General features: G+C 39.2%; 1 protein-coding gene and 1 long non-coding RNA gene across 10 annotated transcripts in view; one reads left to right on the top strand and one right to left on the bottom strand.

Moving 5' to 3' along the window:
- The window catches only part of MAPK10 (mitogen-activated protein kinase 10), a 510,659-nt gene extending 506,042 nt beyond the window's left edge, over window positions 1–4,617 (top strand). For all 9 annotated transcript variants that reach the window (XM_019488162.2, XM_019488168.2, XM_059722260.1 and 6 more), the window contains one exon: window positions 4,215–4,617. In XM_019488162.2, the coding sequence (XP_019343707.1) occupies window positions 4,215–4,357 (143 nt within the window). In that variant the 3' untranslated portion in view covers window positions 4,358–4,617. The remainder of the gene's footprint in view (window positions 1–4,214) is intronic.
- Window positions 4,296–14,275, bottom strand: LOC109283338 (uncharacterized). Its single transcript, XR_002090454.2, has 3 exons — window positions 14,029–14,275; window positions 7,850–7,965; window positions 4,296–4,386 (listed from the first exon to the last, which is right to left on the bottom strand). It is a non-coding gene; the product is annotated as an uncharacterized LOC109283338 (long non-coding RNA).
- Between the last annotated feature and the right edge of the window lie 1,630 nt (window positions 14,276–15,905).

Below are 15,905 nucleotides of genomic sequence, written 5' to 3'. Positions count from 1 at the left end.
GGCTGTGGAATGTGACACATTCCAGACTATGGAATGTGACATAGAGCCTCAGGCATAAAGTTTTCATATTCTAGGATGCAGCTTCGTAGAACTGTCCTGCAAGGACAGAAGACAATCAGATCTAGATAAACTGTGGTGCAAATTTAACATCTGCAACTGCTACAATCTTCCAGGTCACACAGTTTGCTGTAACACCCATAGGACCACCATTGGTTTTGTACCTCGGAGGCAACTGCTGTCCTTGTCACACACTGTGTGACAGCAGCTGTTAACATGGCCAGATCTATGTTTTGCTCATAAATAAAGGGCTGCATGAAATGTTATGTTTTGCAGGTGGGGATTGTTTTAGTTTTGTGTTTTGGGTACAGGCAATGGTTCACAATCACATTAGGAACCAAAAATTTGAGAATGAATATAAGGATATAGAAGTGTTGGAGTGTTGTAGCCATGATGGTTCAGGATGTGGATAATAGGTAAGGATTTTTTTGGGTTATATTTAATTGAACAATCTATATGGTTAGGAGGGCTCTTTGACAAGCTTTCTGATGTCAAGTAACAGTCCTCAGGTCTAGAGAAGGAGACACTGGCTGAACTATATAACAGAAAGAAGAATCCATGTAAATACAAGCAGTCTCCTTGGAGAGCAGGAGGAGGGTTTTGAGCTTGAAGTGAAGAGGTCTGAACAGGTAGTATGATAGACTAGGCAGCTAGCTAATGGAAGAGTCAAAATATTCAAGAAGGGAGAGGAAATTTATTACCTGTAAAAATGCAGGGTGATTAGTAGCAGTGTTAGTTAGTGGTTTTATGGCTCATTACAACCTATTTGTATTCTGCTGAAACTTGAACTCAATGCTCAGTGGGTGCATCTATACAAGATGATTTACTGTGCATTAGCCTAGTCTACCACACAGTAAAGCATCAGTGTCAATTAGTGCACATTAAATTTGTCTAACGTGTCATTTGCTAGTACTAGAAAAATGGCACTAATCTCCACAAGGTGGGGAGAGCTGTCCCATTTCTGAGTGCAGTTGCCTCCCAGGCACACAGATGTCTGTGGTAGTGCAAAACCTGGCTGAGGACAGGATACATGGCTGAGACAATTGCAGCTTCTCCAATATAATTATTTATAATTATTTACTTGATATTCATGCATATGTTTTGTTTTGGAATTCCGAAAATGTCTCCTCACTCCCTCGCTCCCCATTTATAATTTGAATACCACAACTTAATTATGTGTTATTTTTTATAAGTTATTCTTTTCACACAGTGCTACATTTCTTCCCTCTTAAAAGATGAAAGATGTCATGTAATGAAGTTATTTGCACAGGGGCCTATATGTCACATAAGTGACTTTTTTTGTACCGCTCATTGTTTTATATACATCTGTCATGCCATTTCTTACTTTTCTCTAAGGAAAAGATTTCTATTCTTATTGGTTTATTTGCATATGGAAGCCTTTCTTTTTCTCAGATCATTTCCTTTGCCAGTGTCTGAATGTCCAATTCCTGCTATGTCAGTTTGGATCAGAATTGAATAGTCTATTATAGGGCATACCACCGATCTTATTCTTTTTCTTTTTAATATAATCCTTTTTTAAAATTTATTTTTAAGCACATTGAAGAAGAACAGATGTTTCCAGTGAACTAAAACACCTAGATATATCTGCTGGAAATGCTGCAATTCATTAAGCTATCACTATGTATGAATAGATCAGATTGCCCTTTCTAAACTGAACAATCTTGCTGTTCCCTACATTAGATTTAATCTGGTATCAGTTCCCTATCTCTGATACTTTGGAAAACTCCTGAAGGATCACCTTGTTTTATTTAACCTATTGTAAACAATTTTTGTTATTTCAAATTTGCTTTGCTCCTCCATTTCCTAAAAAAGTTAAGAAAATTATCTATACCCTCCTTCTTGTAAGCACAAAAACTGCTATTTCTTTGCAGTTGCGTTTTCCCCTCACTGGGTGTGTGTACATGAGACGTTTACTAATTACAGTTGCTTAATTCATTGTGCAGTAAATATCTTGGCATCAAAGCATACGCCCCATTTATGACAGAAAAAAATGAATTTACCCTGCAGCTAATTTAACTAACATCCTGCTGTGGACTAAAAAACTTTGTGTGCCCCAGTGTGTTGACCCCGGGAGTTCCCTGGGAGCTGTGGCTGCTCCATCCTGGCTCCATGGGCTGTACCTGAATAAATTGCAGTTTATTATTTTGGAGTTAATTGCTCCCAGGTGCACATTCAAACAGCATGCCCAGGAGCAATAAACTACAGAGCAATAAGCTCCGCAGTTCATTCAGGCACAATAATACCAAGTGTAGATGTGTCCACCATTAACAAACATTGCATATATCCAGTGCACCAGATCCTCTCATGGAAATTATTATCAGTGAAACTTGAATATAGCTATATACCAGACTCTATGATTACAGGAAAAAAATTAAAGACAGATGAACACATGTAGAAGAACATTTTACATTTTTCACCAAGCAGCCACTTTCAGACATTGCTATTCTCATACTCGAGGGAAAATTACAAAGCACCTTCAAATGTTTGGGCTCCACAATTCAAGAAGGATGTGGAGACGCTTGACAGTCCAGAGGAGAGCCATGCGCCTGATCAGAGGACAGGATCATGAATTCCTGTAAAAAGGCCTTATGAAGAGAGGCTGAGAGCAATGGGACTCCAGCCTGGAGAAGTGCAGGCTCATGGGTAACCTGGTGGCAGCCTGTAAGTACATCAGGGGTGTGCATCAGGATCTGGGGGAATGTCTGTTCACCAGAGCACCCCAAGGGATGACAGGGTCCAGTGCTCACAAACTCATGCAAGACAGTTTTAGGTTGGACATAAGGAAAAAGTTCTTTACTGTACAAGCCCCCAAATCCTGGAATAGGCTCCCTCCAAAGGTAGTGCAAGCACCTACTCTGGACTCCTTTAAGAAGAGTTTAGATGCTTATCCTTTTACCCTAGCTGACTTCCTACCCTTGGGGCAGGGGGCTGGACTTGATGCTCTCCCGAGGGCCCTTCCAGCCCTAATGTCTATGAAATTTATGTTGAGGTTGGGAGCTAAGATTCATAGGATGACTGGACACCAAGGACTGAACACTGATATTGACTTTGACTCCAGATAATCCTTTTTTACACAATAAATGGCCCACTTCTCTTTTGAAAGGTCTTGATCTTCCACTAAACAAAGCATCACAGAATCATAGGAAAATATCACTAGCAGAAACCTAATGAGGTTATCTAATCCAGCCCACTTGCTCAAAGCAGGCTCATCCCTTTCTAAACCATTCTTATCAAGTGTCCAATCTGGTCTTGAAAGCTTCCAAGAATAGAGATTCCACAGTTTCTCTCGGTAGCCTGTTCCAAAGACTGTCCACCCTCATAGTCAGAAAGTTCCTCCTATTCCCCATACTAAATTGCCTTTGCTGAAGCCATTGCTCCTTTCTTACCGTATGGTGATGGACAAAAGCCCATTTCCATTCTTTCTATAATTGCATTTTAGGTATTTGAAGACTGTTATCAAATACTGTCTCAATCTTCTCACCTCCAGACTATATCACCCTAGATCTTTCAAACTTCCCCCAGGCTCCTAATCATTCTTATTGCTCTGATATGGATTCTTTCCAACTGTGCACATCCTTATTTAAGTGTGGGGCACAAAAGCGGACAGTGCTGAATAGAGTAGAAAAATAACTTCCCTTGATTTTTAAGTGACATTCTGTTAATGCAAAAGCCAAAAGACAGCTGTTGGGTTTTTTAGCAACAAGAGCACACCATCTGTGCTCTTGAAACATCAAGGTCCTTTTCTGCAGTGCTGAAGTTTAGTCAATCATTTCCCTTGTCTGCCTGTGTTTATGCAATAATCCCATCCCAAGGGCAGGACTTTGCATGTGTTGTTGAGTCTCATCAAGGTATCCTTTCTTGTGTGATTTGCCCTGGGAATTCCTCCCTTATCTAGTTTCACAGCACTGCAGACTCTTTTTAATTTTTCATTTTGCCTCCTTTTTTCTCAGACCTGAAGAAGAAAGCATTTCATTTTAAAGCCCTACAGATAACAGCTGGCTTATTTCCTATTGACTGACCACAGCTAAAAAGGTCCAAACACCTGTTGCCACAGAAAACGTGCTATTTGTTTTTATGCTGCAGGGAGTCCTTGTGTTTCAGGTTTAATCACGTTGGTGTTCATTTTCTTAGCACAGGTGCAGCAGTGAACAGCAGCGAAAGCCTCCCTCCATCCTCCTCTGTCAATGACATCTCCTCCATGTCCACCGACCAGACCCTGGCATCTGATACTGATAGCAGCTTGGAAGCTTCTGCAGGACCCCTTGGTTGTTGCAGGTGACTAGCCGCCTGCCTGCGAAACCCAACATTCTTCAGAAGATGATATAATTTAGGAGGAAAATAACAAGAATTAAAAGATGGAAAGAAAGAGAAATAAAATATAAAAGATTTAAATGAAACAATACTCTTTTCAGCCTGCTTCTCCTACAAAATTATGTAATGCTCAAGTGTATATTTAACTTCTAGTTGCTCTGTTTTGGTCTTCTTCCAATGATGCTTACTGCAAGAAAAAAAAATGGAATTAAAGAAGCCTTTTTTTTTCATAAAGTGTAAAATTAATGGCTGCAAAACCAGCAACCTGCAACTGTCCCTTTTCCACACTGGCATGACAAGGTGTGCAGTAGTCACTCAATATTTATGTGTGTGTATCTAACTTTATTTCCTCTCTGCTTTATCAACTTCTGCCTAACTAGATAGTTATAGATACACACACACTGTTCTCAGCCTACGTACAGCACTTATACACAGAAACACAAAGGTAAGATCAACAGTATGTGCAGCTGTGTATCTATATACACACACGTTTATATGTACACAGTGTACACTACACTTGAACTCAATGGCCCATTTCATCTGATCTACATGCATGCATCTGTAATATATTTCCAGTATATAATCTGTTCCATTTGTTCACTGATTAGTTTAAATCTTGTAAGATTTGTAGAAGTGAGAATAACAAAATCAAGCTGAAGATTCCTCAGACCCTTGAAGATACAGCACCCAAATTTCAGTTGACATCTCTTAATTTTTAAAGAATCCCAATGTGTACGGAGAATGTATGCAATGGAGCTTCACAAGAACACGTGCTTTCATTTTGGGTACTGACATTTATGGCTTTGATTTTTAGAGGAGAGATGCTGAGCCAAGACCAGGTTAAAAGGAAGCACTTCTGTCTTTGGGAGATGTTGAGGTTGAGGATGGAAGTGTTTCTCAATTAATTTAAGACTACAAGGATTTGCTTTAGCAGAAAACTTCCCATAGAGATTGTGATGCAGTGAGTTTTGTTTTTTAGCTTACAGATTGGCTAATGATTATCCACTAGAATGCGTGTATGTTTGCTTTAGAGAATAAAGGGAAGATGGATAGGATCAGTCATGTAAGCATTTTTTTATTAGGCCCTCAGCAAGTCAGTATGACAAAGAAAGGACATTTGCAGCCTATTCACTTCATCTAGGTTTTATTTATTAATTTTTTATTATTGAAATGGAATTTGTTTTTTTTTTAAATAATCTCCCATGCAGGAACTCCACTACTTGAAAAGCACTGACTCTCTAACTGATTCCAGCTATTTTTGTTCCTTGTGATGAATTATCTAATTCCCCCAAAATGCTTTAGAACTAGGCTATACATACCAGACCAGTAAAATGAATGACCAAACACTGACATATTTTAAAATTAAAGCAAAGCCTATTAACAGGCAGAAGGTGGGCTGAGAGCATAATAATCAGGGCCATAGGCAGCTTTGCATATTTTGAAGATAATAATGAGTAAATATCAATTGGATGTTGACAGATAAGAACAGTTGAAACTTGCTGGGTTGAGTCTGGAATTTTGAAAGTATATAACACCACTTCAGGTGGTGGTAAGTAAAGAACAAGGTTTCCAGATGAAAAAGCAAGGAGAGTTTTAGGTGGAAGAGTTGTAATTGACTGAGTGGGAATTTAGTCAGGATTCTGGGCTTTAGATATTTCCTTCTAACCATGTAACGTGAAATTACATTGTTCATGGTTTTATGCCTCCTGTAAATAATAGGAAGAGCTAATCTAAACAGGTTAGTTTACATTTGGATGGTTTGCAGCTCCCTTGAATATCACCTATTAATATTGGACGACTAACAAACCTGTAATACTTAAATTGGGAAAGCATATCTGCATATCAAGTGAGGTTTTGTTCAAGCAATAAAAATTCTCCTCAAGGAAGTAAAATTAGAATAAAGTTAAATAACTGTAACATAATCCCAGAGTAGGTATCTTAGAGCGGTCTGCAAGTAAAAAATAATTTTCCCCAGGTATATTTTTGGTGGCTTTTTTTCCCTCAATGAAATCTTATTTTCATATATTGAAAATAAAATTATGTAAAACGCTTTCTAAACCTCAGAGCAGTAATTGTGAAAGCAATAACTATAAGACAGTGGAATAAAATACATTTAGCAATATTCTTTTAAAGCCATGAAACATCAAGTCCATGTTTAGCAATGTAATCCAAACCCAGCATCAGTTCAAAGCCAATGCTTATGAGAGTTTTTAAAGACAGTGTGGGTGACACAAAGGCAATAATAGTGAGGGTGATTTCTTAGCAATAATAAATGGTTATCAGGTCCAGGTTTCAGCTGTCATACATTAACAAAAGTAAAACGCAGAAAATTAGTATCTACTTTTTAACTCTTCGATGAGTACCATTTTGGGTATCATCTCAACCAGACACAGGCTGAGCCTCTTGGAGTGACAGATAATTAGATTCATGCAATTGCAAACACATTATAGATTTGGAGACTTAAATACCAGTCATAGCGTTTTGTTGCTAATGTTAATTGCTAGAAAGGCGGAAGCAATGAGGCATTCAAACAACAAAGTTATTTATGGCAAAGGAGAGGGGTTGTCAACTGGGGGTACACATACCCTGGGAGTACTTGAGAAGGCTCTAACAGGTATGCACAGGTGGGTGGGGACGGAGCACCATCACACATGATCCCGTGCTGCTGCTGCTCCTGGCCAGGGGCTGGGGGCAAGGGAAGCTCACATGTGGTGATTGCCACCACTCCACGTTCAGCTGCTCCAGTCTGCCATCTCCCACCCACTCTGCATTTGGCTGTGCTCCCCCACTCCATGTCTGGATACATGCCATCCCACTCCCTGCTCCGTGTCCGGCTGCCAGGGGTATATAGCTCTGCATCCAGCTGCTGGGGGTACATTGATCCAAAAAGGTTGAAAACCCGTGGAATAGGAGACTTTTGTGCTCCATCTTTTAAAACCAGCATAATTTATTTTAACTGTTCACTCCTCCATGGGTTTATGTTTATGTCCAGTCACCATATAAGATGTTCCAGTTGTTGGCACTATATGAATCTGAAGGGAAAAGGGAGGGTGGGGGGGAGGATGATTTCAATAGAGCCTGGTTTCAGCATTGCCTAGGTTTCATTGAAGTCATACAACTTACATGGCTTACTGTGTGCTTTAGTCCTTTCTGGAACTGGGATGGATTTAAGCATATACTGGAATGTTTTTGCAGAAGTAGGCTCTAAGACAACAATTATTACATTGCTTTTAGACTTTAGATGTATCATTCTCCTTTATGAGCAGTTCTGCTCTCTGGGGAGATGCAAATCTGTCCATACTGGAAACCAGAACAAAGCCATCACCACATGAGCAATAGTAGTTGGTGGTTCTGCTCCTGCCAGAGCAGTACTGTTGCTCAGGATCTGGAAATTGGTGCTGTCAGTATGTCACCTATAGAAATACATGTACAAACAATAGTAACTAACACACAGTCTTACACAAGTCTTAGAAGTTCCAGGCATCTGTCTTCAAACTCTTTTCTTCAATTATCTAGCCAGCATGAAATGATGAATGTGCTTATTCTTTTTTCTTGCCAGTGTTCTTTCAAAACAATCTGTTTTTAATAAAACAAATGTTAATAAAAACCTTTCATTTGAGGTTCTCCAAGTGCTTTGCAGCTGTGAGTGGTAGTATCACAATTGTATAGATGCAGAAAATGAAAGATGTGGTAGCTTAGTATCAGATTTTTTTCCTAGTATTTAGGCACTTAAACAATCAGATAGTTACTTAGTGAGGTTTCTAAAAGTTCCTAGGTGCTTAGGTCTACTGAAACTAATAAGTGAGCCACCTCAGACCTTTCTGTGAAGCATTTCAGGTGCCTATCTTAGATGCCTAAATACCTCGACAAATCTTACCCTAAGCACCTGTAGGGTCTTCCACTTAAGGGTGAGTTCCAGGACAGCGTAGGAGCAATGATTTCCTATAGAGTGAATGGGGAGACTGAAAGACCTACCAAGAATGATCCAAATCACCAAGTCACTCAGCAGGAAAGGAACCAGAACTAGTTGCAGGGAGACTGTAGATACTAGAATCTATACAAACTCAAGTGAGCTGGGAGGTTAAGTTTCTGACAAAGGAGGCACTGCCATCAAGACCATTCAGAGGGCATGTAGCAAGCTCAGTATAAAGCCACAGTACTGTTTGCTTGATGGGTGGGGGAAGGGGGTGCTGACCTCATTAGCATGGTAAAGAGGCACTCGCCTAGATGGCAGGAGTCCAAGGTTCTGGCCCCTGCTGCTAGAACAGTTCATGTTAAGGGTCATTGGCTAAAAAATATGTATCCCTCAAAGCCAGGAGCCAATCTCCCATTTCCTAGGAAATACTCAACACCCTCCAGCATTGCACCTACTAATGGGCTCTTAGAGTCTCAGGGCTGCCTGTCAATCCCAAACTGCTTAAGCACATGCATGCTCAGGTGAGCAAAGATGGTGGTATTCCCAAACATGCAGTTGTAGACATAGAATCAGGTTTCAGCAGAAACTTAGGTCTCATAGAATTTCTCTTGCAGTAACTGGATAAGCATGCCCATCATGCATGCTACAAGAAATTCTACAAGACCTAAGTTTCTGCTGAAAACTGACTTCTGTGGACGTTTCGCCTAAAGAGCAACTTAAGTGCCTAAGCCCCCTTTTTGGGATCTAGCCATTAAGTGGCTTTACCTGAATTAGATAGCTGGCCATTAGCTGAGTGAGGAACAGAACTTAATTTTTTTTATTGTTAATCCTTGTTCTGAACACTCAATTGAGTAAACAGATAGAAAGGAGAGAAGTGACTGAAGAACCTGACAAGCAATTATTTCATTCTCAGGTAGAACATCTGCTAAGTTTCTGGATGGTATCAGAATCCTATAGAAAAGGTACCAATGTTTCTGACAGATGGATAGGTTTCCTTGTTGAGTTTGCCTCAAGACACTTTTTTGAAAATGGAAAGGTTCTGGACCCAAATTATCTATAGCTGTTGGTATATCTACTAAACTAAATAGGAGCAACTAAACTAAATAGGAGCAACTTTTTCAGCATTCTCTGGGTATGTTCTATGAAAAATTGAATACGTTTTTAGAGAATTAAATATTTATTTTAAGGTCTTCACTTACTGATGTCTGATTCCCGCTGCTGTTTGGAATCAGTCCAGGGAACATACAATATAAAAGTAGGCCACAAGCTTAAATACAAAAGAGTTTAAATTGGAGTAAATCTAGGTTTGGTGAAAAAAGCAGTGAAAAACCTAATGAGTTCTTAACACATCCCTAATTTACTGAAGTTTTTCTTAGTTTTTTTTTTTTTTTAATGTTTACCTCAATTTTTCTATACATTTGTTACTCCAAGAGGTGGCAACATCAGCTAAATCAGGTGGGGCTTCACTGGTGCCATTTTGCTAAATTTATAAACAAAAGATGACATCCACATGATTGGTTTCACCATCAAGTTTTTCAATGATGCTTACTTAAGAAAATATACATATGTCAGTGCCTTTTGGATCTTTGTAATATTTCCACTTAGCTAACTATAATCCAAAGCAATACCATACAATGGATCTGATCAGGAATTATCCAACATAGCATTTTTCTAATGAAAAGACATAGATTTTTTTTTTAAACCAAATGTTTAAAAAAAAAAAAAGCTTAATTTAGGAAAATAGGCCAATTTGAAAAAAAGTTGAAGCAGTTCTGAAATTTAAAACATTCTGAAATTGTAATTTGTAAAATGAAAGGCTTTTATTTTTTTATTTGAAAAGAAATTCTCATTTTAAATTTTAGCTACTTTATACTAAAGAAGCGTAATAATATTTCTGAAGGAAAAGTTGAAATGATGTTTAGTTTCATTGATTGAGCTAATCCAAGTATTTTTGGATCCTTAACCCATGGCTTTTTCTTTTCTTTTTTTTTTCAATTACAATTTTTCATCCAGTCCAGGGTGGGAAAATTTTCATGATCTTAAAAATACTCATAAAACTAGAAAAAAACATTTTCCACCAAGTTTTACTACTCATTGCTTCTTGGGAGATAAAGACAACATTAAAACCTACAGGGCAGCAGGTTAATTTTTTCTTTTAGTAGTAGGGCAAACACAAGTCTAGGTTAATTGCTTATTTTAATTTTAAGTTTAGCTGGGCAATTTTTTTTCTGTGTGTTTGTGTGTGTGTATTTGTGTGCATGTGTGTGATTTGCTAAATTCCTGATTTACTAATATTTAATCCATGTTTCTCAATGCAGAAAAAATGACATAATATGACAAATAAAAAATGCATCTTCAAGAAACTGAAGGTTGAGCTTGCTTGAATTTATACCGATTTAAAAAAAGATTTTGACATAATGCAGGCTAAAAAACTGATTCTTTTACCCCTCGTATTTTATCTTTAGCAGCTAACAAAAATATTGTGTAGGGGAATTAAATATTCCAGAGGCGTGTAATATCTTAATTAGAAAAAAAATGCTGTAAACATCTTAATATGTTGTCTATATTGACAATTTGGAAAATAGCCCTGTCCAGTGGAATTCAGTGGAATCCACATGATATATTAGGGACTTATCAGTAAGATCTGATTTTTTTTTGGTTTTGTTGTTTTTTTTAAAGTATTGATTGTAAGAGCTGAATTATTTGTATTTCATTTCTGACAAATGACAGGGTAAGGCTTTAAAGAAGGCTTGAGTCTGCTAAAGAAATGTAGAAAACATCAGCTGAGATGCCTTTTCTAGCTGAGGGTGCACATACTCAACAATGATGGCCTCTTTGGGAAAGAAGTCTATTCCCAACTTATATATTGTTTTAGATATGGGAACCTGTTTTCTTTTGCTAATTTCCACTGAACAGGGCCATTCTTTTCTTCTGGAAGGAAAGATATTTACAATCGAAATAGCCGTATGGATTTCCCGCTCTGTAACTAATATTAAGTAATCACACACACTCTTTCTGTTAGATCTTTTTTACAGCAGGCCACTGGATGCTTAAATGTGGTTGACCTCTGACTTTCAGTCATGTACTGAACAATGTACAACAGATGAAAGTACAAGAGGCATTAGTGTCTATAGGTATTCATGTATATTTAGTAAATTGAGTAAGTGGGACTTATGGCCAGTATATTACAGCAACAAGAACAAAAACCAATCTCCAAAACCTAATTAGCAAGACCAACTGTTCACCTTGTCATGTCTATCAGGTAATAATAAGACCTAAATTGCACCTGCCTGTACTTCTGCACAATTGGACTTCAAAATATAACTAACAATGACAAGGACAGTAACATCAGTGTTGATAAAAGTAATTTTAAAAAGCACAGAGAACCAACCAACAGTTCAGCATCAAGACTGGAAGATGAGAAATGTCCAACCTTGTTTTAGGGCCTTAGATGGAAAGGATAGCCAGAGCCAGTCAGCATGGATGAACAGAAGTAATGTCTTTTAAAGGAACTGAATATGTTTCCATTTTGTTTTCATCTTAAACTGTTTTCTTTTTATCTTCCTTTGTTCCCAGTCTATGTTGTGAGGGGAATGTTGGGGCCTTAGCATCATTTGTCAACATTTTGTGGTTTAATGTTGAGTCACTGGACTCATTTCTGTTTGAGTTATTAAAAAAAGCAGAAGAGAAACCTTCTTTTTTTTCCTCTTGTGCCAGAAGGGAAATCCTCTCGGCATTTTCCTTGGGAAGGTACTTTTCACTGGTGGCCTTGCTTTAGTAACTTAAAGGTTTGTTTGTTTGTTTTAATTTTATGCCTAGTCCAGATAAATAGCAAACCACAGTAGAGAAACAACATAGATCTTGGTGGCCTCTTAGGTGTTTCTTTTGCACATTAACTTTCAATGAATGCAATGAGTGCTCAATGTCATGTACGAGCAAGATTTGAATGAAATACTTTACAAATTGCACCGCTATGAGTGTACATTGCAGTGTACCTTTGAGCTTTACAATACTGAAGCCTTCTTACCTATAAAGAGGCTGTAATTAATGCAGTGATTCTCAACCAGGGTACCAGGGAACTCAGCGGTGCTGGCAGCTCCTTTGAAGGGTGCTGCGATATACGAGGAGATAAGAGAGGTAAATGGACCTAAGTAGATATGTGAAGCAGATGATCCAGGCTCAGGCTTGTTACTGCCTAGCCAATCTTCTACCCTTACTGCCTAGACCCTGTGTAATGAGGTAAGCACTACAGTATATAAATTAGTTTCTGAAATAAGTTGTCAGTCAATTCCCAAACGTTATGGAGGGGTGTCTAGAGTCCAAAATGGACTCTGAGTAAATGAACCACTGTGTTAATAGGTAAACTGCACTTCTTTTATTATAGGGAGGACCTACAGGAGGCTTGGGTACCATTCAAGCTCTATTTTAACCAGTTAAGAGGGTCATTAAGTTGTTGGATAAGCTTGTGCAAACCCTTCTGCACAGAGATTAATTTCACCTATGATGTATGTGATCTTGTAGAAATGCCTTTATGTCTAGCATGAAATGTTCTGACTGTTCTAGGAAGTAACATTCTGGTTGTGTTCAAAGTAGCAGCCTTATTATTTAAGATAGTTATATTCTGGAATCCTGTTTGCTTTATATGTAGATGGGTGTGCAAGAAGAGGCACAGTAAGAGACACACAGTAAGCTCATTCTACCCTCTGTTTTCTTGTTCCTTTTCCTTGAACCTTATGAAAACTGGGTGGAAAAGTATATTCCAGAAAATGTGGGCAGAGGGGGCACAGAAGTCAGTGGACAATCTATGAAATCAATTCCTTCATCTTAATTTATCTTTATAGTGCCAGAGCACTGTGTAGCAGCTTTATTGCCCAGGAGATTCACACATTTTTTATGTAAGGTTGAGTGAGAGTTAAGGTATTTCTCTTTGGCTATATTCTTAGAAATGGCCATGAAAAATTAATCTTCTTGAGTGAAGAAGATTAACACTGGGGAAGTGTTACATCCCTTTAAATAAATAAAATAAAAAAAAAAAGAAAAGAAAAAGAAGCATGGAGCTGTTAATCATTTAGGGGCCTGGTTTCCAGAAGCCCTGAACACAAAGTTGAAGGGTATTGTAGAGAAAGTTAATTTTTTTTCTCATAGCCTGTAAATGAGCAACTATGTGCACCAATTTTAAATGGAAAGTCTGTAAGACCAAGTCTTTAAGACCAAGTCTTTAAGAGTAATAACAAAATGCAATCATGGGTGGTTGCGGGGAGAGGGGTTTAAAGAAATCCAACCAGATTAGACCAATTATATTCCTTCTGTGCCTGCCAGAATCTAAGGGACAGAAGCAACTTGAACTTTGTAAATCATTGACTAGCAAGGAATTCACCTGGCTTCTTGTGCTTGCTTAGACACACTGAAATTATGGCATGCACAGCTGATAGCTCTGCACTTAATCCAAACCACTGTAATATGCAGGGACAGTGAAAGCTGGATTTGAATTTTAGGCTCCAAACACGGAAGATGGTAGGGGGAGCAGGTGGCTATTTTCTAGACACTGCAGATTTAACTAAAATCTTCTAAGAGTGGTGACTGGGGCAAGGGGAATGGAAAGGAATGTTATCTTAATGTCTTGGTACAGACAGTCAAAAAGCCTGAGGCTGAACTGATCCAGTCTCTGCAGGTTAGTATAAACTGCATAATTTAAATAGAAGCAGAAGTAAACAGACAGTTACCTTTGATTCAGGAAATCCAGCCACATGCCTGCAGTGGGTCAGGCCAGAAGCTGGGGGTGTGCTAGAGCACGGCTCTCTGGCTGTGTGTTCATGTCGTCTTCCTGTGACCCCCGAGGTCTCTGGGGTCTCTGCTGTAATCCAGAATTACAGCAGCAGGACTCTACAGGGTTACTCATCACTTCTTCCTGCTTCCAGGTGCCTCTGGAATTTATAGTCCACATTTGCAGCCAGCAGTAAGTTTGAGCAGGAGAAGGGTTGTTTAACACCCCTCATCCCCTGGCCCTAGAGTCCCACCCATCTCCAGCCAGGCTTGCCTCCCCCTCCCCACCCCTTGTGAGCCAGCTAGGGAGCAGAGGGGTGGGGCCCGCCTTGCTCTCTGGAGCAGACAACCCAGCTAGCCTAGGGCTGGGAAGCATGCTGTAATGCTGGGGGACTCTGATTTAGCTTGAACCAGGGATCTGGGACAGAAGTTTCAGAAACCAGTTTGACCCAAGTCAGTTAAATCTAATGCTATATTCAATCAGGTTTATCTTTAACCAGTTTTAGCCATTTTGAAACTGGCACTGAGCTTTCTGTTCTGTTACAGGTTTAAACCAGTTTCTCATCACTTAAACTAGTTTGTGTCACTTCTGTCCCTAGCTAAAACGGGCAAACAGTTTGAGAGAGGAGTCCATGTGACTGATGCATCACCAAAACCAGGCCCAAGATGTAGACTTAACTTTAAACAAATTCTGAGCTCTAATATACCATGGGTCTCAACTGGGACCTGCAAGATGATGACTCATCTTTCATAATGCATATTCATCTTCATGGGAAAGCTAAATCTTCCTCATTTAGCTATGAGGAATAATAGACTCCTTCACTTAGACTTTTGTTTCTTTGGTCTGGTGGTATAACCATTTTGCTTTAATTTATTTTTGCAAAGGGAGGCTTTTCTTTGCATTGATTGTAACAAAAAAACAAACAAACAAAAAAAGGAATTACCTTCATTGTAAAGCTCAGGTTGTCCATTTACAAGAGACAAGTGTTATCATTGTGACTGACTCATAAAGATCAGACAGCGAGTGGACTTTGTGCCAAGCCTGGCTAATAGGGCTGTGCAAGGCCTCGGACCGTGCTTCAGATGGTGTCCGAAGCAGCATGTCTGGATTGAAGCACTGGCTTTGTTAGGTTTTCTGAAGTGGTTCAGAGCTTTTGAAGCGCTCCGGAAAAGCTTCGGAGCCGCTTCGGAGATCCAGCCACAGGGTATAATGGGGAATCAATGAAATAGCTATAACTGTGTTGTGTTTTGTCTGACTTGAATGAAATTTGCAGGGATAGTAGCCCCTTCTGGGAGCATGAAGTCTGCCAAGTTTCAAGAAGATCGGTGCAGGGGTTCAGGGGAAACTGCACCCCAAATTTGTGAAAGAAAACTTGTGTCACACAGGGGGGTGAAAACTGCAGGGGTGATAGCCCCTGGTGAGGCCAAGAAGTCTGCCAAGTTTCAAGAAAATCAGTGCAGGGGTTTGGGGGGAACTGCAGCTCAAGCTGCTGACAGGCAAAACTCGTGACACAGATGACCCTATGTGTGTTAAGGCGCAGCTGGCTGAAAGGCCTCATCTAAATGCCACAATGTTCAGAAACCTTCACTGAAAGTCAAATTCATTGCTCCAGCCAATGAACAGATCTTTTCTTATCCAAGATGGTTTACATTGGACAGTGTTTTTATGCTCATGGACATTTAAGGCAGTGACACATTTTTGGACTAAGCACATTTCTACAGCTTCACTAATGTTGCCTTCCTTAAAATAAAAATCCCCAAAATGTTTCTGTTAGACATAAAGAGACCATGTGGGACAGAGAACCATGACAACCCCTCAAATGGGCCATTGGAGGCA

The sequence above is a fragment of the Alligator mississippiensis genome, chromosome 2 (assembly GCF_030867095.1).
Source record: "Alligator mississippiensis isolate rAllMis1 chromosome 2, rAllMis1, whole genome shotgun sequence".
Taxonomy (NCBI): Eukaryota; Metazoa; Chordata; order Crocodylia; family Alligatoridae; genus Alligator; species Alligator mississippiensis.
The sequence above is the reverse complement of the archived record's forward strand: the minus strand, read 5'-3'. Positions and strand labels throughout refer to the sequence as shown.